Here is a 24,885-nt window from a genome sequence, read left to right on the forward strand (position 1 = left end):
TTTATCAAACTTGACAAAGTATTAAACTTCTGAACCTGCAAGTACAATACCACAAGTTTCTCCTACAGATATACTTGCACAAGAACAAAATGAAATCAGTACCAAGTTATTCAAGGAAAGACATTTATAAAGAAAAAGACTACAAAAATTTCAACTATGCAGGATATAAAATCAACACTAAAAAGTCAATAGCTATTCTATACAAACTGAGAAAGAAACCAGGAAAATAATTTCATTTAGAATAGCCAAAAACAAAACAAAACAAAAACCCAAGGGATGGATCACCCTAACCAAGGAGGTAAAAGATCTTTAAAAATGGAAATTACTGAACACTGAAAAAAAGATGTTGAAAAAGACATCAGAAGATCGAAAGACCTCCATGTTCATAGCTTGGTAGAATCAACATCATAAAGTAGCCATATTACCAAAAGCAATCCACAGATTCAGGGCAATTCCCATCAAAATTCCAATGACATTTTTCATACAACTAGAAAAAACAATCCTAATATTCATATGGACACACAAAAGGGCCAGAAAAGCCAAAGCAATCAGGAGCAAAATGAGCAAACCAAGAGGCACCAGAATACCCAACTTAAAATTACACTACAAACACACCAGGGATTTAGCTCAATGCTGCTACCAACTTCCTCACAGGTGTAAGGTCCTCAGTTTGATCCCTCGTATCAAAAAAAAACAAAACAAAACACTATACAGCCATGGCAATAAAAACAGCATGGTACAGGCAGATAATAGACACAGAAAGATTATCATAGAGGACACATAAACAAACTCACACAACTACAGTCATCTGATTCTTCACAAAGATGCCAAAAATGTAAGGTGAGGAAGATAGAGTTTCTAACAAACAATGCTAGGAAAAATGAATATCCACATTAAAAGAGCTTTCCCATCACTAAGACACAATACCTGACACCCACAAGTTATAGGAGGAAAGGTCTAATTTAGCTCACAGTTTTAGTTGATTTAGTATATGGCCCACTGGTTCCCAAGTGAAAACCTCATGACAGAAGGGCACCACAGAGCTGCTTAGTTCATGGTGGCCAGGAGTTAGAGCAAGGAAGAGTTGGGGCGGGGGAATCACCTGTAGTCCTGAGGGCCACACCTCCAAGACCAACCCAGACACACTCAGGAGAGTTATTAATATACTAGGTGTTACTTAACCCAATGAAGTTGACATATCAGGATTAATGGCCAGGCACATGCAGAATACCGAAGCTAGATCCCTACCTCTTACACTGTATAAAAATCAGTTCAAAATAGATCAAAGACCTAGATATAAGACCTGAAACTTTGAAACTGCTAGAAGGAAACGCAAGGAAAATATGTGAAGCCATAGGCAAAGTCAAAGACTTCCTGAACATGGCATCAACAAAACAGAACACAATAGCAAAAATTAAGAAAAGGCGTTATTTCAAATGGAAAAAAGTTTCTTCATGGCAAGGGAAGCAACCTACAGAGTGATGAGATAGCCCTACCAAACAGGAAAAGACTCTTTACCATATTCATCCAACAGAGGATTAATATATAAAACTATTAAGAACTAAAAAAAGTAACAACAAAAACTGAAATAACCCAAATGAGTGGCACAGATAATTCTCAAAAAAAGTACAAATAACCAATAAGTACATGAAAAATTGTTCAACATCTTTAGCCACTAGGGAAATGTGAAATCAAAATTACAGTGAGGGCGGGGGATTTAGCTCAGTGGTTCCACTGCCTGTCTCACAAAGCGCAAGGACCCAAGTTTGATCCCCGGTACCAAAAAAAAAAAAAATTATTGCTAAAACTACAGTGAGGGCCAGGGATTTAGTTCAGTAGTTCCATCACCTGCCTTGCAGGCACATGTTCAATCCCCAGTACCAAAAAAAAAAAAAAGAAAGAAAAATACAATGAGATTCTGTCTCACCCCTCTTCACAGTGGTTATCATATCATCAAAAATATATAAAACAGCCGAGGATTTAGCTCAGTGCCTGCCTCACAAGCACAAGGACCTGAGTTTGATACCTGGTGCCAAAGGAGGGAAAAAAATACATAAAACAGATGCTGTCAAAGACAGGGGAGTGGAGGAGAACCCTTCTATACCCATAGTGGGAACGTTAATTAGTATAATCACTATGGAAATCAGTATGGAGGGTTCTCAAAAACCCAAAGCTAGAGTTACCCTCAAAAAAGACAGAAATAAGTTATAGTATTCTATAGCACAGTATAGTGATAATAGCTAAAAACAATTACACATTTCTTTTGTTGTTGTTGTTGTTGTTTTGTTTGTTTGTTTGTTTTGGTACTGGGGATTGAACTCAGGTCCTTGCGCTTGCAAAGTTGGCCACTGAACCGCTGAGCTAAATCCCTGGCCCAACAATTACACATCTCAAAACAGCTAAAAAAGATTTTTCAATGTTCTTTACACAATGAAATGCTAAATATTTGCAGTGATGGATATACTAATTATCCTAATTTAATCATACACATTATATACATGTATCAATCATTCTATACAGCTTAATATGGCTAAATATTGTGTCAAAAATAAAAAATAAGTCACACACAGTAGTACACACCTATAATCCCTATAATCATTGGGTTAAGTAATACCTAGTATATTAGTAACGCACTCTCCTGAGTGTGTCTGGGTTGGTCTTGGAGGTGTGGCCTTCAGGACTACAGGTGATTCCCCCGCCCCAACTCTTCCTTGCTCTACCTCCTGGTCACCATGAACTGAACAGCTCTGTGGTGACTCTGGGAGGCTGAGGAAGGAGAATCACAAATCTGCCTAGGAAACTTGGTCATTTAACAAGACCCTGTCTCAAAATTAAAAAAAAAAAAAAAAAAAAAAAAAAAGTCGGGGAGGCCTAGGGATGTAGCTCAAGGTGTGAAGGCCCTGGGTTCAACCTCAGTACTAAATAAATAAATAAATAAGATTAAATAAAAATAGAGCTACCATTTGTTTTGCCAACGAGCTAGTGCCTAATGATTTGTAAATCTTTACCACTTTTGGAAGCCTAATGTTTAAGACATAAATATTTTTCAGATAGCCAGGCCCTTTATTTTCTCACCAAGTAAGAAACTCTATATATTCTGTTGCATTATTTTTGTTAAACTATTACTTTTTTTTTTAAACAGGGTCTCACTATAGCCAGGCTGGCCTTGAACTCATGATCCTGCTTGCCTCAGCCTTCCACAGTGCTAGGATTAGAGATGTATGCTATCACACTGGCTCAAGGGCTACATTTGACTTAATTTCATTCCCTGTATACCCAAAGGAATTTAGGGCAGCATACAATGGGATACCCGTATATCTATCTTCATTGTGGCACAATTCACAGCAGCCAAGATACAGAACCAGTACAGATACCAACAGATGACTAGAATGAAGAATATGTAGTAATATAAAAACAATGGAGTAGTATTCACCCATAGAAAAGAACAAAATTATGTCATGTGCAGAAAAATGGATGGAAGTGGAAATCATCATATAAAGCAAAATAAACTAGACTCAAAAAGATAAGTATCACATGTTCTCCCTTATATATGGAATCTAAAAAAGATGATTATGAGGGCTGGAGATATAGCTCAGTGGCGTCTGGCAAGCACAAGGTCCTGAGTTTGATCCCTGGTACCAAAAAAAAAAAATGATTATGAAAGTAGAACAGAGACTATTATTGAATAAGACAAAGGGAACAAGGGGAAGCAAGGAGGTGTAAAGGAGGATAACAGGGAATGGATAAAAATATATGCATCAAAACCTAGGAATTTATAAAGTTATTAAAAAAAGATTAATCTAATTTCCAATAAAAAAATAGAAATCCCTGGGGACAAGATAGGAGGAGCAAAGAATACTTTCCTCTAGCCACAGCTGGGAAGCAGTTATTCCTAGATAAAACACAGAAAATCCAGGATAATTCAACACAATCCAGCCAATCAATAAACCCTTAATGAAATAAAAACATAAATCTTAACTATGGTTCTTCTATGAAATGACTGTCATACAGTTATTTAAAAAATAAGACCTTTGTACTATTATCAAGGATATATAAAGAACTCAAAACAATCAGTCCCCCCAAATATAAAGACCCGATCCAAAAATGGGCATCCGAAATGAACAGACATTTCTCATACAAAGAAGTAAAAGCAGCAAGAAAATATATGAAAAAATGTTCCACATCACTGGTCATTCGAGAGATGCAGATGAAAACAACACTGAGATTCCACCTCACCCCACAAAGAATGGCTGCTATCAAGAAATCACACAATAACAAATGTTGGCGGGGTTGTGGGGAGAAAGGAACCCTCCTCCATTGTTGGTGGGAGTGCAGACTAGTGCAACCACTATGGAAATCAATATGGAGATACCTCAAAGAGCTTGGACTGGAGGTTCCATTTGACCCAGCCATCCCTCTGTTGGGTATCTTTCCAAGAGAACTAAAAGAATCATATCACAGAGAAGTATGTGCACCCATGTTTATAGCGGCACAGTTTGTAATAGCTAAATCTTGGAAACAACCTATTTGCCCATCCGTTGGAAACTGGATAAAGAAGTTGTGGTTTTTCTATAAAATGGAATATTACTCAGCCATAAAGAGCGAGAGAATAGATTCATTCATAGGAAAATGGATACATATTGAAGATATACTCCTAAGTGAAATAAATAAGTCCCACATGTGTAAATACCAAATAGTTTCCCTGGTGTGAATATTCTGCAATAATGCATAAGATTCTAATAAGATTACTGACATTTAGAAATGGGAGGAAAGGAGCTAAAGGTGTAGGGAAGGTGTGATACGTAGGGGAAGAACAAAAAGGGAAAAGAAAAAAATGTGAGAGAATGAAAAGATGAAAATAAAGTGTTTGTAGATGGGGAGGGGAGGAGAGGGTGAAGGGAGGGCAGAGGTAAGGGGAAAAAAATGAGAATCAAGACTTGCCATGTAAAGGTACATGATCCCAACAATGAATGTAACTGTACTGTATCCCTAAATGTACCAATAAACTCAATAAAAAAAAAATAAGACCTTTGTGATGTACTGATATGGAAGCGCCTCTAAAATATATTAAGTAAAAAAAGCAAGTTGTCGCAGGAAAGCACGTATACTGTGCTACCATTTCTGTAAAACAAGTCAATAGGTGAAAATTGTAAATACATAAAAATCAAGAAACTACCTCACAAAAGATGCATGTAAAACTAGTAAGAGAGATTACTTCTAGCCTTGGAATCAACTGGCTGTATTAAATTGTTTCCCAAGAATGAATCCCTAAGGTAAAGTTGCAGGAAGGGAAATCAGAGAAAGTAGAGATAAGCATATAATTATTTAAGATATAAATCAGCATCCTTTAAAAATACTCTTTAACCATAGCAAGACGCCAAACTGAAAAATATAAAGAATGATAAAGTTACCACAACATAAAGCCATCCAAATGAAATACAACAAGAAGGGAGGGGAAAAGGGAGAAAAAAGTTCACTTCCCCTTCCAAAGCTACTGCAACCGCAAATGAAATTTAACTGCCAAAATCTTTATTCAAGATAAATTTTTAGAAGCCCCAAACCTCCATTTAACAGAAACTACAAATATTTTAACAAAGCATGCTTTTATTTTATTTGCACAGTTTCTGGTAGCAACAAAGCCAAAAAATAGTCAGCACAGAAATAATTTTTCTTCCTAAAATCTGGATAACTTTTTACATCTCCAAATATTTCCTGCTGAATTCATTCTGACAGATTCTTCTACTTGCAGCCTAAAGAAATACTATGATTTCAATGTTTCTGTTGCAAGAAAACTTACTAAAATGTGTCTGTTCATTATTTATCTCAGTAGATCTAAACTAGCCACACAGTTTAAGAAGATCCAGCTCAGGTTTACAGTAGGCCTCACAAAGAACCAGTTATTGGGTATTACAAATAAAAGTAACAGCTTACGTATCTATGCAAGTTTTGCTTCTTTTCTAAAACAGAATCCAAACACACTCAGTTTACTTTTTTAGTTGCTTTGCACTTGCATTATCATAGACATATTTTTTGAGAGACATATCACTAGGGAATCTCTTGCTCCTACATGTCTTAGTAGGTAAGTTAAGAATACAAAGCCCTGGGCTGGGGATTTAGCTCAGCAGTTCAGTGGCCTGCCTCGCAAGCGCAAGGACCTGAGTTCTCCCTGGTACCCCCCACAAAAAAGGAATACAAAGCCCTGATCACTCTACCCAGGCCATTTCTCGGGGTTGGGTTCCCAGCAAGCAACTTTAAAGGATGAGGAAAAGTCTCCCTCTGGACCTGGAGGAGGCTTGCTTCCTACTTGTTGTAAAACTGGTAGATTCTCCAAGTTCCTGTTCCTCTACTACAAAAAAAAAAAAAAGCTATATACAAAGCATTCATCTGGGGCTATATTGTATCACTCCCATGCTAATAATACTAACAGTAACTAAAATCTCTAACTTAACCATCTCTAGGGAAAATAAATACAAAGTTCCAATTTGGTAGGCCAGGGGAATACCTCTCATACCATCTCTAATACCTGTCGGCCTGTGCAAATAAATTCCTTCCCTCCCTCCCCCAGCACCTCTTTTCATAATGGCTCTAAGGACCCCATACTGAGACTTCCAAGGAGTCCCCAGGAATGGAGAAAGTCAAGACCTCTAACTAGACATGTAGGAAAAGGGTACAAGGCAATGAAGGGTTTGAAAGATGTTCACTGGAGTGAATGGGCAGGTAGGAAAGAATACCTTTGATCTCCTGGAAGAACAGTCAGCACCTCTTAATTAACCTCCATCTGAGGTTACTCCTAGTTCTATACCAGTTTCTGATCATTCTCAGTCTTTTGCTATCCCCTGGCCGATGGCAGAATATGCAGAATATAATTTCATCACTCCTTTCCTGGCTCTTTATCCTAGTAACACAAATAATGTAATTCCACAACCCTAAAACCAGAACAGTAATGTTTCACAACCTTTTGCTATTATGATGGGTAGGCAGAAGTAGTGAGTGCAATGCAGATTTAAACAGACTGCTTGTTCTCCAGCCCTCGGTTTGACATCTGGCAACATTCAATTGCCCTTTAAAGACAGATAAGCAGGCTCTCCTACGAAGTTCACTTTGTAGTTCCGAAGATTTCCATTTATTAATACAGTGCATAGAGAATTTCTACACTGAAATAAGAGACTATGTTCATTTTTTCCATCAGGATCAGAGCCAAAAAAGCAAACCATACTTCTTGAAAACTAAGGTAAGGTTTCCAAGAGTTAAACAAAACAGATTTACCAGCAAAAGGCAGGAAGAGTGAAATTATAATTTGAACCAGGCAAACTGTTTCATAACAAAAATGTGGCACTTAATGCAGTTTGCAGAATATGGTATGCGAAAAACGCTACTTATGGCAGTAGCAGACCTCAAGAGAGAGCAACCAGCCCAAAAGAGACCTAAAAAAAAGGTAGAAAAAAATGTAGCCATGTCAGCATCATAAAACCACAACAGACTGATATAATATTTTTGCTGAATTAAAACTTTTTCACCACACTTTTGGTTTAAGAGCATAAAAAGCGCATGATTACATTTTTTGTTATTGTTTTTGACCATTTTGATTAGGAATTTATACTTATTCAAATTTATCTTAATTTAACAAGACTTAAGACTAACAAATACATGCACTGTTGAGGTCAACCAAGTTACTAACACAGAAAGATTATATGAGCAGATCAAACTTCTCTTCTGCAGCTCCTTCTGGAACAGATTTATTTTGGGCTCCTGAGTGGCTTGGCCAGCTGATAGGACAGACTAATGCTTCATTAGTTGAAACAAATATTCAATCAAAACCTCTACCAAAAAACTCACACTGACAAGACTTAGCTCACTCGCTAATGTGCTTGCCAAGTAAAAATAAGAACAAAAACTTCAAGGCAGGGTGACTAGAAAAATTATTCTAATAGTCTTTAAGTCTCTTGTACTAAATGTAGAGCACTTGAATCTTTCATAATACTGTCAACTCTAAATTTTGAAAAGTAGTAAGAATGCTAAAATAAGTAATGCCGAAAACCAAAGCTAGTATTTATTAGAACTATATTTTCTCACACCTCAATTCCTCAGTCTTAACTGAGACTTTGTCAGCAAATTACTCAACAAATTTTCAGAGCCCTTTTAAGAATGCAAAAGTAGCCAAGCATGGTGGTGCACACTTATAATCCCAGCACTCAGGAGGCTGAGGCAGGAGGATCACTGTGAGTTCCAGACCAGCCTAGGCTACATAGTGAGTTCCAGGTCAGTCTCAACTACATAGTAAGACCCTCTCTCAAAAAAAAAGAATGCAAAAGCAGAAAAGACATGGTCTTTCATATCTACAAACCAATAAAAGATGTCTGGCTCACTGGTCAACATATAATTAACTGAACTATGTTTCGAAATTTAAAAAATGGATCAGTGGCATACAATGATCACCAACGCTGAGATGCTCAGTATTGGGCCGGGGATTTAGCTCAGTGGTTCTGCTGCCTGCCTCGCAAGCACAAAGACCTGAGTCTGATCCCCAGTACCAAAAAACAAAAACAAATGCTCAGTATTCCAACAGTGACTTCCTCTGGTTTCTAAATATAATGGCTGCTGAGCCAGGCATGGTGGTGCACACCTGTAATCGCACCAGCACTCAAGAGACTGAGGCAGAGAAGGATTGCTGCAAGTTCGAGGCCAGCCTGGGCTACATAGTGAGTTCAGAGCCAACCTGAACTACAAAGCAAGACCCTGCCTCAAATAAATAAATTCTAAAAACAGCTGTCTAAAAAATCTTAAGATTAGACTAGACATTTCTATATCTTACCTGTACCTACTCCAGGTAAGTCTTCTAGAATAACTCAGAACACTTCTCCTAATTTCCACATGACAACTTTCATTTCCTAGACAATGGTTCCCAAGTCTTTCAGTCTTTTCTTCATTCCAACCCTTAAACCTTTCTCCTACCCATGACATGGTTTGTATATCCCCCTCCCCATCCTACCTATGTTCCTCTGGATTTCTCCAGGACAGCACAGTTATAATTGTATGATACAGACTTAAGTTACATCATCAATATTTCCAACAACTGTGACATACTATTGACCTATTTCAAGGTAATTAGATTTTTATCTTTTTAATGTCTAAAGTATTTGTGAAAAATATTTTAAATGTTCTAGCATACTACATACAAGCAACTTCAAATATTTTGTATTGTTAGTTTCATTGGGAAGATTACACTAGAAACCTTCAAGTTCATAATTTGAGGAGTATTCAAAGGAAATTTTAAGGACTCTTTCAAATTTCTCTTTAAATCCTCTTTCATCCATAAATTTCTTAAGTCTCCTGTGAAAATCATACCCTTTTCTTGTTGGATGTACAACTTCTTAATTGAAAATATGCATTTTTTGTAAATTTTTGTTACTGTCATTCTTTCACTTCTAAAAATTTTCCCATGAACCAAGAGGAGAGACACATTAAGCACTTGGCTTCCATGCCTATCAATATTTTTCTGATCTTGCTTTCCTATCTTGTCTTCACTTTGTTCCCTGAGAGCATTTTAAAATAAACAGCCATCTGAAACACATATTGTACATTAGTGCCTACTATGCCATAAGTACTGTGAGTACTCAAAATAACAAAATATTCAACCTTAATTTTTGTATTAGTCACGTCCTCCATTCTTATATGCCTTCAAAAATTATAGGTCTCTTACATTAGAATTTTGATGCTCTACTCTCATTCAGCAATATTTCTTTGCTATGAGTTTCTACAATATAGTCAAGTAAGATTACTTGGTTGTGTTAATGCAACAGTAGAGAAAATTCACAACAAATGGGTTACTGATATGCTGGTTAATAAATTCTGGTAGGTAGACCAGACAGTGGTCTTAGAAACTACCTTCCATAACTCAACTGGATTTGGAAAAAAAAATTTGGATTTAGAAAATATTTTTAAAGTAATTTATCTAAAGAAAGGAAGGAGTAACAATACTAACAAAAAGTAATGCCCATTTTGTCTTAAAGAAAACATAGGCTTTGCTTCCTCAATCATAATTTTAAACAATCCACTGTTAGACTATTATGCTTACCTTTGACTAAATTTTAGAAACTTGATATTCAATTACTGTTAAATAAATAACATGAGCTATTTTTAATCACTTTGAAAGAAAGCAAGAGTTAGCTGGCAAGTGTTATAAACAGGCTTAGGAAGTAATAGATCTTAGGAAACTCTGTGATTTATAAGTTACAAGAAATCCCTACAACATGCTAGAAAATTTGAAGGTTTACAAAGATGAGAAAGTTCCAAGTAATTTTTAAGAGGCAGAATTCCTTAGAGTAGCAAGTTATCATTATACAGTGCTGAAAACTTCAAAAACTCAAGAGAGAAGCTAAATATAAAACCTGCCTATAAAGTAGTCCTTAGACTCTTATCTGAAGAATTCTTAAGAGCATTTTCAATCAGGAAATATGAAAGAATCTGTAAAATATCAGTGGCTGATTGGGTTGACAGGGTGGATGCAGACTGTACAAGAAGGTTCTAGAGAAAGAATAAACAGAAGCTCAGCAAGCCACTGCAGACTTTTAAAAACCTTAGATTCTCCAATAAGTAGCCTTACCCTAATTTCCCACCAACTATTGAATGTGCAATTTCAACACATTCTTATTTCATGAAATATGACAAGCTTTAAAAATCAAATTGGTTAACAAATGCAAAAGGTGGCTTTAGTTTTTCTGAAGCGAGGTATTAAAAAGCACTACAGTTCACACTTACATCTGAACCCACACTTCTCGTGATACTCTGTAGGACAGGTCTAGTCACAGAAAGTTTCCCATTCACTGGGCTGCTCACCACAGGGGCTGGCACCACATTCACCACATGATTAGGTAGCTGTGCGGCTCCCCCAGAGACAGCAAGGACAGGCTGAGCAGAGGGCAGAACTCCAGGAGTCTGCAGTTGTACAACAGCAGGCTGAGAGAGTAAAACAGTCTGACCTGCATTAGAGAAAAGAAAGGAGTCAGAGAGTGCACAGCCATTGTGGCTGGGGAAGCAGTGTAACATTTAAGTCTCTTCTGCAGACTTTATACCCTCAAGTAAAACATGACCACAGCAACACACAATTATGGTGACTCTGCTGCTTTGTTCTGTTTTGTAATGGGAACTTAGTTCATCCTCTTTGAATTATCAATAACAATGTATTTTCAGATTGGGTGCAATAGCACATGCCTGTAGATCCAGCGTAGGGAAGCTAAGGTAGTGAAGTAGGTTAGTCCAGGAGTTCGAGGACAACCTGGACAACATAGTGAGATTCAATCTCACAAAACAATAACAAAATATGTATCTCCATATTTATATTTCTCAACTACACACATATCAAATTTGCCATTATACATAGATTTCCCAAATATTATACTATTAAATTTATTACTATTAAAAGGATTTTTTTTTTTTTTTTTGGTTGTTTGAGACAGTGTCTCACTATGTAGTTGAGACTGATCTGGAACTCACTATGTGGCTGGTCTCAAACTCACAGCGATCCTCCTGCCTCAGCCTCCCGAGTGCTGGGATTACAGGTGTGGGACACCATGCCCGGCTTACTACTAAAAGGATTTTGCCTATTATAGATAACAAATTTTTCATACCAAACACACACACACACACACACACACACACACACACACAAAATATATATATATACACACACACACACACACACACACACACACACACATATACACACACACACACACACAGTATATGTTTTAGGTTATAGACATATTTTATTTTTATTACTAATTCATATTAACTGTACAGATTAATAGGTCTGTGTTATTTCTACAAATACACATATTGTAATTTGTTCAAATCCACCCTCCCTGAAAGTGCATCTTGGCCTCCCCTCCCTTCCCCCTACCCATTTCCCTTCCCTGTTAGACTTTTCCAATTTCAAATGTCATCCTTTTTAAGATTCCACATGAGAGAAAACACGTATTTTTTAATTAATACAACTTACAAACACATATGATACCAAAAATATGTGAACAAAGTCAGTAACTCAATAATGGAAGAACAAGGGACTATAAATACCAAAATCTTAAAACCATTTGAGATGACTTTTTAGCTAACAAGCACAGTAAATATAAATACGTAAATTAAAATACCCTGTAGAAAATACTAACTGTCGGGAGCATTTCTACATAAATTTTAGGGAAAAATCATTTCACAATTCAAGTATGACTATAGCTATCGAAGGCCCAGTGCTGCCTTGCCCAAGAGCCGGTGACACCATGAGAAAACAACTCTGTTTGCCTCCGGTCACAGATGAGGCCTCAATGGTCTGTTTCTGTGACACTGTGGTGCTCAACGGCAAGGAGACACCAGTTGAAGACATCCTGGTTCCTTGAGAACCCAGGAGTAACACAAAAGAGAAAAGTTTTACCTGGGGAGGGAGGAGCTCCTTATCAGCTCAGCTCACTGTCCTGGGAGTGCTCTCCTTTCCACCCGCATCACGTGAGATTTGCTTCCACACTCCCTCCAGCTATGGTGTGTACCCCATAAATAGTGCCTGGCTTGGGGAGTCCTTGTCTTTGCCCGCTCTGAGGCACTGACCCCCAAAGCAGTTAGAGGAAATCAGCCTCTGATAATCAAGCCCTCCAACCCCTGTCAAGAATTACCCTTCTAGGCTTTTATTAGTATACACATTTATTATTATTCTAAACACGCTTACCTGAAAAGAATTGAAATCCTTACCCTGAAGACTTACACAATTCAAAGAAGTGATCTATTAAAAATGTTCCTTCCCTGTTATGAGTTTCTTTTTGGATTTGGTCAATTTTATATGGTGCTCAAAGCCTTCAATATCCACAGGTGTCTGACCCTATCTAGCAAAATAAAGGTACTATAGTAACCATCAACTAAAATTCTATATAAATTTATAATTCTTTTTAAGGAAAAAGAAGCATACTTTCAGACATCTTAACATGACTCACGTCAAACTCTGCTTGGCATTTCAAAGGAATAAGGAAAAAATGAAATTCAAAATAATCCTTCAGAACACCTGTTTGTTGGGAACATCTGTCTTGGCTAAAAATTTTTTAAAAATCACTTTTATGAAATCAAAGTCTTTATTTCAGATGACCTCAAAAAGCATACTAAAAGTAGAAGTCAATTAATAGCATTTTATTCCAGATAAGTTAGTAAGAAGATCTAAAAATAATTTCAAAGCTTTGGAATACATACACTTTATTTGGGCATAAATGATCACTAAAGATTTTTACCTCTCATTTTCCTTTCTACTAACTTCTATTATGAAATAAAAACATAGACTGTGGAAATAGTTCATGAGCAGATATAAATATGTTTAGGCTAACTATGTAAATTTAAAAAATTAGCACCTAAAGTAAATAGCATATGACCAAGGTCTAGGCTTTTAATTTATAAGATATTACAGTCAATTTGGCATTATGAAAAGATATATTTGTCATAATTTAAAACTAAACCAAGAGTTACCAACCTCAAATGTAAGCAGCATTTTTCTTTAATATCAGAAATATCACAGTCACCCAAAATGATCATGGTTGCCCCTTCTGTCACTATAGACTGAGAAAATATGTAATGAGGAAAGGCTATTCAGTAATAATTTAAAGTGACTCTTTAGTTTACTAAACTGAAGCATAGGCACTGAAATTTGAAAAATGGCTATAAATGATATATGAAACAAATTAGTTGTTTTTTCTACAGAAAACGCTTGCTACAAATATAGATTTAAGGATTCCTTGCAAAATACCATAGGCTACTACTCCTCCCATCCATTCTCAGGGTCCAGAGTTTACAGACTGAAAACCACTAAATTAACCCAATACTTGAAGAAGAAAATTGTAGAAAGCAATGTCCCACATCCTTTAACTTAAGACTTACAATACAAATATATTCCTCCCCATTCCTAAAATAAACACTGTTCAAAATGTGGAGAATATTCAAAAAAATAGAGGAGATGGAGAACACATAAAATTAAGTCACTTAAAGAAAGGATCAGAATTCTAGCTTCAGTTATAAATATAAAGCACTAGCAGATAACATATACAGATGGCTTTATAGAATTCCTTAAAACTAATTACGAAAAAGAATTCAATCTGCCTACTCTGTCTAGCTATCGCCATCCCTTGCCGAGAGAAGCTCATGGTGAAGAGGAGATGGAGGGCCACCAAGGCAAGGTCTGTGCACCAAATGTGGCTCAAGTCCAAGCAGACCACTGCTACTTCATTTTTCCCATGCTGCACATCAAGCTCTTTCATCCCGGAGTGCCCAACTATTCTCAAATTACCCAGTATTTAAATTAAGGAACCCCTGAATATTCTAGCCACTAGTTTGAGTTTGAGGCAGAGTGGAGAGAAAATAACTAAATTTCTATTACCACAAGTTCAAGAACAAAAAGCTCTGGTGGTGACTTGCTAAATGCTGACCAGACCATAAAATACAATGTGAAGGACTGTTTGAGGCCTCAAGTAGTTAGCAGCTGAACATAATTACTACTGTTCCTAGTGTACGAACTGATAAAAAGGACATACAAAAAGGCTGTTTATCCTTTCAGCATGCTCCAAATCCTCTTTGGCATTACATGAAAATCCCCTTAATGGAAGGCAGCTGGATACTTGTGACTATGGATGACTTCCTGGTTTTGATGGTCAGTTCTTTCTTTTAGACTTTCTTCAAAGATTTCAAACTATGTATCAAACATTTACTGAATGCCTACTTTGTCTAAAATAGAACCTGTTTCAAACTTTAGGCAAATAAATTCTTTGTGCCCAGCTTTATCTCTATAAAGTGGAAATACTGGCACCTATCCTCACGTAGATACATGGATTAAATGAGACAATGCACTTAAAGAGTATCTAGCACATAACAGTTTAAAATGCCATTTATCACCATTAACTTTTTTTTTTTGAGACAGAGTATGTCTTGCTATGTACTTTAGACTGGCCTCGAACTCCACAGTGATCCTCCTTCCCGCCTCAGCCTCCTGAGTGCTAGGATTACAGTTGTGCACCACCATACTAAGTTTACATCATTAACATCTTTGCATAACAGCAGTTTCCATGAGGACACTGCATGTACTAATAATTAATTCGTTCTTTTGTCTTATCTTATTTTGAGACAGGGCCTCACTCTGTAGCTCAGGCTGGCTTTGAATTCACCATGTAGCACCCAATGGCCTCAAACTCATGGCAATCCTCTTGCCTCAGCCTCCCAAGTGCTGGGATTACAGGCGTGCAATGCCACACCTGGCAATTCATTAGTTCCTATATTCAGTATTATTTAACTATTTATATAGTTTAACTTCCCAGTTAAATGGTAGAATTCCTCAGAATTCTTGCAAACAAACTCACATTTCATTCTTTCAGAAGCAAAATAATGATTAATTACAAAGACCTGGCCAGACCACCGGGACCATGTTGGCTCCATTACTCATCAGGAGTTGTTTTACTTCTATCTCCTATTTCAATGATTTGCATAATCATCTAAAAAGCCCAAGACAGAAATTCTTCCTCTCTATCCTTCATCCTTCTACCACACCATCCAATTAGCAAGTCCTGCATTTTCATACTTTTTAAGACCTCTACTCTCCATCCTGGGTTCCCATTTCACTGGCATTCCAGGCTTGTATTATCTTCTATCTGCACTATTTATAACCATCTTAAAGGACATATAGGACTTAGAAGCTGAAATAGGTAGAAAATGTTCTGGGTTAATAGAATAGTAAGAGGCAAGAACCGAGAAACTAGAAAAACCAAAAGAATTCAAATGACAATACCAGATCTGTTGAGCTAGAAGAAGAGGCTTATAGAAAAGAATGATATTACAAAGTAAAGTTAGAAAACTAAAATAGAGCCAAACTGTGAAGGATTTTATATTCTATGCTACAGAATTTTAAGCCTTTACAAGTTACATCTTCTTTTCAATGGTAAACTACTCACACAGACACTGCTTAACTGTAAAGTGCTTTGCCTGTATTTCTCCTCTCCCTCCCATCCCATTCTCAAATAAATGAAAGACATACACTTCAATCTGTACATTATGATAATACCACCTCTCTGGGTGGTACTATAAAAACAATTTTCAGAACCTCATATTAGCACATGCTCACAAAAGATAAGTACAGTCTTCAGATCATGGGAAAACAGTGAAGTATGAAATTATGTGTGATTTAGATTTCTGGAAATGATAAATTGCTCAGAAAAGAACAATTTGTTTTCTTGCCATAGGTAAGATTTTCTATCACTTACACATAACTAAGCAAACTTCAAAATATCTCTCATCCTTTATACACTATCATATTAATGTCACTTTTATTTTTAATGGATGTGTTTTGTTTCTGGAAATAAGGTTCTTCATCAGTTAAAATGTTAATCTTTAGAAAGACACAGATCTTTTTGAGCTTCTGATAAAAGTTTTGGAAATTATCCCTAGAAAAATTAATATATGAACACACAAAAAATCCTGCAATTTAATCCCCAGTACCAAAAAAAGAAATCATGCAATTTATTTCAAGGAGGTTGTGAGGGCTTAACACCCATTTAAAGGTAACAAGAGTATCTATTTCATGGATGCCTACTGAGGCCATACTCTTAAGTGAAATAAACAAGAAACTCGTGTAAATACCAAATAGTTTCTCAGCTATGAAAAACTAAAAGTGTAAATAAGATCCAAATTATATGACTGATAATATGAAATAGGAAGAAAGGGGCTAAAGGTATAGGGGAAGTGGGAAAGGAAATAAGGGAAAATAAAAAATATGAGAAAGGGAAAAACTGGAAACAAAGTCTTTGTACATAGGGGAGGGTGGAGGGGATGAGCAGAGGGCAGGGGTATGGGAAAAAAAAAATGAGAACCAGCCGGGCATGGTGGCACATGCCTGTAATCCCAGCACTCAGGAGGCTGAGGCAGGAGGACTGCCGTGAGTTCAAAACCAGCCTGGACTACATAGTGAGTTCCAAGTCAGTCTCAACTACATAGTAAGACCCTGTCTCAAAAAAACAAAAAAACAAAAAAATGAGAACCAAGATCTGACATGTAAAGGTACAAGATCCCAATGATGAATGTAACTGTACTGTATACCTAAAAAGTACCAATAAACTCAATGAAAATGAAAAAAAGTATCAATTCTTCATAAGAAAAAGGCAGCAGCTTTGACCTTATACAGGCATTTCAAATGAAGTTGAAGTTCAAACTTCAACTTCTTTCAATATTCACCTAAATTCTTGTAGAATCACAAGTATGTGAGGACATCTAGTGGATAAAACACTGAAACACAAATTCTCAGCTAGTTAAAGGCAAGAGTTCAGTTCTCCTAATACCTAGTTCAGTACTAAATATGAGGTGGTCTCAGAAATTACAGGCTAGATTCTATTGCTAAAACACACTCATTTGACCTGAAATGGACTATATTATTTTTTAAATAAACTTTATTTTATCCCATTCCCCCCTCAAGCCCTCTACCATGTTTTAAATACTATTCCTTAAAAACAAAAAAGTTAATAGCCACAAAAATCTCTGAATAAAATGGTGCCAAGAATTTCCTCTTCATTATAAAACCAAAAGTCATTATGTAAAACTTTTTTTTTTTTTTGTACCAGTGATCAAACTCAGGACCTTGCACTTGCCAGGTAGACGCGGTGCCACTGAGCTAAATCCCCAGCCCTGTGTAAAACTTCTGAAGACAGGTGTTGGCATAATTCAAACTATAAGAAAAGGCAGTATCACACCAGAGAAACTATAATAGTACATAAGATCCTAATGATATAATTGACAATGTGAAATAGGAAGAAAAGGGCTAAAGGTGTAGGGAAAGTGGGAAGGGTAGGGGAAAGGTAATAAGGGAAAAGAAAAAAATATGAGAAAATGAAAAATGGAAATGAAGTGTTTGTTAAGGGGGAGGGAAGGAGGGGTGAAGGGAGGGCAGGGACAAGGGGAAAAAAATGAGAACCAAGACTTGTCATGTCAAGGTACAAGATTACAATAATGAATGTAACTGTATTGTATACCTAAAATGTACCAATAAACTCAATGAGGAAAAAAAAAAAAGTTAACAGAAGAAAATATTGGGAAATTTCTGGAAAGGTCCCCTAAAAAACAATAGCTGAAAAGTAGTAAAAATTAATGGATTTGATGAAAATAAAATTAAAGATTCTGAGTCAATAAAGACTAGTATTTGATAAACAAAAAAAGAAAAGAAAAGGCAGTATCAGATGTAACTGATCTGGAAAGCTATCTCTGTTAGAACTAGAACCATATATTAGTCATCTCCAAAAGATCCTTGGAACCAAAGACAATTCTTGTCAGCACATGCACAGAAGTTATAACCTGAATTAAAACAAAACATGTGACATAAGCCTTACTGTCTCCCAAATGAACATTACCAGCCTCTCATTCTATGCAGGTACCTTTAGTGGGTGCAGGTTGTATATTGATAACTGGCTGCTGCTTTGCAAGTGGCACAAGTGTTGGTAGTGTCTGAATAATGATGGTTTTTGCTGATACGTTGGAGTTTGTTTGAGACTTCGGTGCTGCTGGAAGTAATAAAGGTTTGGGCTGAATTGAAGGTTTTGAACTCATCATAATTTTTTTCTTTGGAGTCATTCCATTTTCTGAAGAAAAAAAGAAAAAAATACATCACAAATCTCTGAACACAATTAAGCGAGACCTAGGAAACAGTCTGTTACACACTTTACTTATACATTACTTGGACAACTTCTGAGTAACTGGAGTTTAAGCATAGCTATTCTGTATCTAAATGGACTTAAAAAGCTCCTTAATTGAGGTCTTACTTTCTTCTGATCAAGCTGCAGTTTTGGGAAGGGGACACATGAACTGGTAAAGAAGAGCTAAAATCATGGAATAAAGCCTGAAAATTAATGAGGTAATAAATACCACAGTCAAACGGCCCTCACACTCCATCAGTATCTAACTGAAACTGAAATCTCTCTTGAAAAAATGAGATAGTCTAAGGCTATTTTCAAATATCTTTAACCTATAAAGATAGTGACAGGGCCAGGGATTTAGCTTAGTGGTTCCGCCGCCTGCCTTGCAAGCCCAAGGACCCCAGTTCAATCCCCAGTACCAAAAAAAAAAAAAAAGACAGTGACAACCAAAATTACTACTTCCCTTACCTCTCCAGAGTAATCGCTAATAACAAAAAAAAGTCTACTAATTTTTAAACAACAGCAAACCAGTTTAATAAACTTTGTTTAAACTTAGAACCTAAGCTCTGCATGAAATAGAAACAACAGAAATTAGGAGACAGTAATACCAGTTTTGTTTCTAGGACCAATAATGGGTTTGTCTTCCTTCAGTGGCTCTGCTGAGGATGGACTATTACAGTTTTCACCATATAAGGAAAGAGGAGACATCTGGGAACTGGAAGACAGATCCAACTCCTCCTATAGCAAAAAAATTAATGAATTAATAAATACAGAAAAAACATAATATTTGACAGCATATTACAAAGAGAGATGACAAAACCCATATATAAACAGAAAAATACTTTGAGGCAACTTTAAGGCTAAGATGTGATATGTTAATCTATAGATTAAGCACATGACTATGGATTAATCAACATCACTCACCAATCCCAAAGGAAAGCTAATTCAAAATGTGGAGTATGGCTATGTCATCTTACTCTACTAAAGATATAAATCAATAGGTCAGGCATGGTGGCACATGCCTGTAATCCCAGCACTCGGGAGGCTGAGGCAGGAGGATGGCTGTGAGTTCGAGACCAGCCTGGGCTACACAGTGAGTTCCAGGTCAGTCTCAACTACATAGTGAGACCTTGTCTGAAAAAAACAACAATAACAACAAAAAAAAAAACAAACAAACAAAAATATATACCTATTTGATTCCTAATTATATAAACATATAGTCTCATTATAAGGCTACAGTTAAAATGCTAATATCTTTTCTCCATAATCTCTTTTATTTAGTCTTAAAAGATTCTCAAGCACAAAATAATTCTTACCATTTTTATCCTTTCCTATCTATTAACACTATCTTTGTCCCAAATGCTTTAACGGAAGGACAAACACTGAAAGCAATAGGGCTGTTTTCTCTAATGTGTGAATTGCTAATACAGAGATATATAAAGGTAACCTTAATAATTTCTAAGTCTTTCCATATTCAGTAGATCTGTCTCATTTTGTTAGAATAAGGAAGTTTAATAGCGGATAAAATCAGTGTTTCAATCCACAGAGAAAAAGATGATATGTGTGATAACAGAACAGACACGCTCTTCATATCATATTCAAAGTAATCCCTAAGATTATTAAAAGAAAATTTACAAAAATACTTGTTTAGTTTCAGAATTATGTAGGCTCTATTAAATCAAGACATTCAGAAGCCATAAAAAAAGAAAAAACATTATAATCAAAAATATTTAACTGTGAAAACTAGATCCAATTTTAAAAGATACATGCTGGAAGAAAATGTTTGCCAAAAATGGACAAAGGATAGGAGTAGCCATTTTACTGAGACAAAATGCAAATAGCAGCCAAAGCTAAATTTAAAAGTTTATTTGTTATCATAGGAAAAACTAAAAATGAGCCTAGCTCCCTCCAGGACCTTCCTCACATCTCAGCTTCCTCAGGACATACGTAGTAATAAGGCCCCTACTTCATCAAAGATAATTACCTCCCATGCACATACTTTCCAGCATTATAACCCAAATCATTGGAAAAGACTGGCTACTTACAGGAACGTGCTGAGTTGAAGAACAAGAGTCCACTGACTGAGGAGATGAGACTGAACAACTTGAGGAAGCTGGAGAAAGTGGCTGAGGTTCTGCTTTAATATCTTTAACTGAAAAACATGGAATAAAGGTTCTTCTCACTGGACAATGTAAACTCAGAATAAAATAAATGAAAAAGAAAGCAAAATCTACTCTTATGGAAGCTAAGGTCACCATCATTCAGAGAATATGAAAGATGCAGAAAACAGTGTATCTAGATAAGTTTCCATTTGTGTTATAAGTTGTACATATACCTGCTGATATCTGCCCTGATTCTTAGGAGGTTTAAACAAAAGAAATTGGTAACAGTAGTTGTTGACAGTGAGGAGTAGAACCTGTTGGCTGGGGAATAAGCGCAGGAGACATTTTTCTATTTCATAAACTTTTGAGACTTTTGAATGTTATATGCAAATTAGATTCACCCCAATTTTTTTAATATTAAGGAAAAGGAAATAATTATTTTGGAAAGCATTTATAATGATATAATTAAAACCACAAAAATATTCATCTTTTAAACTATTAATGTATCCTATAAAAATTTATGAGCAATACAGCCCAGGCAGTATTCCTGTCAAAGATATAACCGAGCAGGAGTGGCAGGCTGTGTTTTCCAAAGCCACAGAATCTCTACCACTCCTCATGATCTTCTATTATGTGACCTTGCCACTTCCCAGTCAAGAAGTGGAGTCTATTCCCCCTTGCTTTGAATTTAGGTGGGCTTATTACATGGGTTTATTACACAATAGTAATCAGGACACGGGCCTTGTATATCCCCAATTCTACAAGGGAAGACAGGCATTGAGCAAGATATAAAATGAAAGGAATAGAGGGGAAATTAGATGAGGGAATGCGCTGGTTGTTTACCCCCTCTGCTATATGCTGTGATGCAAATCATGACCATATTGCCCAGCTGGCTTCCTTTTAGGCCCTATCAATTGGGAGTACTAGAAGGATGGTAGAATAAGAGAAAGTACTTCTTTTTCCTCCCATGAGCTTTGGCCCAGCAGCGGTAATTTTTCCAGGTTTCAGCTTCTCCCAACACACCCCTTCACCTCCTCAAGCTCCTTAAGGACATTACCATCAGCCAACAGCACCTCTCCTCAGAAGCATGCACAGCAATGCATGATCCTTCCACCAAGCTCCCAGCTTCTGGTAACCCCAACCTCCTCCTTTTGGTTCCCTAATCCCTTGGATCCCTAGATAGTTGAGTCTCCTACAGTGGTATTTTTCATAATCTGAAATCAGTATTTCTATATCTAATATGGTCTATTCATTTGTTATACTTCTGAACATAACTATGAAATTCTTTATATTCCTTATGGAAAGAAATGCATCTATGCTTTGCTATACCAGAAATGGGATATATAGTTCCTGAAATCTTTTAACCTACCAAAACAGTCCAATAACCCCACCTCATTCTGAGTATTACCAAGCTACAAAATAAAATGGATCTAGTTAAAGCTTTCAACAATGAAGGATATTATTACCTGTACAGAATTGGTTGTTTATGCTCCACATGTCTGACTCCCAAGGCATCAAATCCAAATCAAAATCAAGATGATCAAAATTACTTTCCTGTAGGTTTCAAATCAGCAAAAGAATGTTATTTTTTAAAATTTTATATATATATAAATTGTGTGTGTGTATACACATATATAAAATTATATAGAGATAGATATAAACCTTCAGACACAATGCCATTAATAATATAATTGCTAGGGCCCAAACAAATAAAAAGAATTATCTGTCAAGTGGTTCGTCTCCAGCATACAGCTTAGAAACTGAGAAATAAACTAATTCAGTTACTTGAAACAAAACAGTAACAACAAGAAAGGAAGTAATAGAGTCAATACCTAAAAGATTTAGCTGGATTCATTCTCTTCTGTGGGAAGAGATTGCTAGAGGAGTCACAAAATGTGTCTTTTACCATTGAGGAGCTCCAGCAAAATAGGCTTTCCCACTGCTGTTAAGGAAAATAAGTCCAAACAAATAGCTATTCATAATATCATCTCTGTATACAAAGAAAATAGATATATCCAAACAAAAATATAGGAGGAGTAATAAAAAGGGTAACTACCACAGGGTAATTCCCTTCTTCTTTTCTACTGTACTATACTTTTCAAATTTCTAAAACTTTTATGAATTTTTTACAAACATTTTTTAGTCCTAGAATATAAAATTAAGTTTCTCAAAGAAGGGCCAACAAAATTCCTTTAGAGGATCTTCATTGGTTTCTTTCCATTTAGGTTTTAATTTCTTTTACTTAAAAATGAACATATTCTGGTTGGGCACTGTGGCACACACCTTAATGCCAGCACACATGAGGCTGAGGCAGAAGGATCACTACAAGTTCAAGTAAAACTTCATCTCAAAATTGATAATAACCATTTGTTAATAATTTCTAGGACAGTACTATCATTTCAAAATATCTATTATATGGTTTATTTTTAGTGGGAATGTAACAGAGTGGAGAAACTTTCTTTATCAAACTGTTCTTAAGTAAATTTAAGTACAAAATGCATAAATAAAATGTGTAAGGGTAGGAATTTGGCTCAGTGGTTCCACTGCCTGCCTCATAAGCACAAGGGCCCAAGTTCAACCCCTGGTACCAAAAAAAAAAAAAAAAAAAAAAAAAAAAAAAAAAAAAAAAAAAAAGAAAAAAGAAAAAAGAAAGAAAAGAAAATGTGTAGAAGTGCACATGGGAAGACACACTTGAATCATGAAAGAACCACTTTTAAAAACCAATCTCTAGAGAACCACGCCTGCTCCCGACCCAGCAGCCATCGCTCAAGGCCGGGAAGGTAGGCCGGGCCCGATCCACCATGGAAAGGAGAACCACGCCTGCTCCCGACCCAGCAGCCATCGCTCAAGGCCGGGAAGGTAGCCACGCGGGCGCCACCTGAACCCCCATAACGCGGCCCCCCGCACTCTCAGACCTCCTGATTCTGCAAGTCTTTAGACCCACTCTGCAAAGACAGAGGTGGTCATCAAGGGTATTTTTCTGAGTTCCCAACTTTGAACATCTTTAAAGAAAGGGCGTGGGAAACCTGTAATAGAACGTTGCGGAGTTCAACCATTCAGAAGGATGGGGAACTCAATCTGGGCCTTGCAGCCCAAGGTCAGTCAGCGTCATGGGGTTCAGCAATCAGTTAACTGAGATCAGGGGTCTTGCATCCTCGCTCTGTCTGAGCCATTAAATGGTAAATATACTATATTGAAAAGTTTGTTCACTGCAGACATGTTCTGGACTGCTTCTTGATTTCAATTTAATTCAAATGATTTAAGGGTGATAGACTAGTGACTACCACAGGTGGTCAGTGTCCAAGTTGTGCTTGATCTTAATGTGTTGCTGATTGTATCAGTTGGGGTAAAGCATTGCCATTGATTTGCTGAGCTGTTTTCTCTGATGTTATGAAGATGAGAATGTCTGTGGGTCGTTAGAGACACAGAAGCTAGGGTGCAACTATATCAGGAAGATTTGGGTGATAATCCAGAGATTAAACCAAGGACAGTCCGACAACAAAAATTAAAATGAGAAAACACTTAAGCAAGACACAAGGACAGACTTCCAGTTCACCAATGGCAAACAGTAGGGCAAATGAGGATGAAAAGGCCGATAGTGAACCACCAGGACACCCTGAACTCAAAGCACAGGAAGTAACAAAACAGATCAATCAGGCTCTAGAAAAATTCAAAACAGAAATAATTTCCCAGATAACCATAGAGATAGTGAGCAAAATGGAAGTCGTGATTCGAGACTCTAGAGCAGAAACTGACAAAAAAATAGATGAGCTCAGGACCATGATAGAAGCCATGAAGGCCCAGCATAAGAAAGAAATGGAAAAAATAAACGCCCAACATAGGAAAGAAATGGAATCCATAAAACAGATTCAAACAGATATCCAGGAGATTAAACACTCTATTGAAAGTGTACGCAACAGAATAAAAGAATGCGAAGATAGGCTCTCAGATATAGAAGATAAGACTGCAATCAGTGACTGTGAACAGAGAGGTCTCCTAAAAACAGTAAGAGATCATGAGAAATAGATCCAACAACTCCTAGATGATGCAAAGAAGAATAACATAAGACTGATAGGAATACATGAAGTAGCAGGAGAAAA

The 24,885-nt window shown here is 36.6% G+C and overlaps 1 protein-coding gene across 3 annotated transcripts in view; it reads right to left on the reverse strand.

The window, feature by feature from the left end:
- Positions 1 to 24,885, reverse strand: part of Atf6 (activating transcription factor 6) — a 204,911-nt gene that overhangs the window by 164,429 nt on the left and 15,597 nt on the right. For 2 of the 3 annotated variants that reach the window (XM_010617021.3, XM_010617014.3), the window contains exons 3-7: positions 22,252 to 22,339; positions 20,729 to 20,835; positions 19,292 to 19,421; positions 18,426 to 18,629; positions 10,759 to 10,979 (exon numbers count right to left, since the gene is read on the reverse strand). In XM_010617021.3, coding sequence (XP_010615323.1) covers positions 10,759 to 10,979; positions 18,426 to 18,629; positions 19,292 to 19,421; positions 20,729 to 20,835; positions 22,252 to 22,339 — 750 coding nt within the window. The remainder of the gene's footprint in view (positions 1 to 10,758; positions 10,980 to 18,425; positions 18,630 to 19,291; positions 19,422 to 20,728; positions 20,836 to 22,251; positions 22,340 to 24,885) is intronic. The other variant, XM_010617026.3, reaches the window with a different exon arrangement.

Source organism: Fukomys damarensis, unplaced genomic scaffold (genome assembly GCF_012274545.1).
Source record: "Fukomys damarensis isolate Sample0158 unplaced genomic scaffold, DMR_v1.0_HiC HiC_scaffold_19, whole genome shotgun sequence".
Classification (NCBI taxonomy): domain Eukaryota; kingdom Metazoa; phylum Chordata; class Mammalia; order Rodentia; family Bathyergidae; genus Fukomys; species Fukomys damarensis.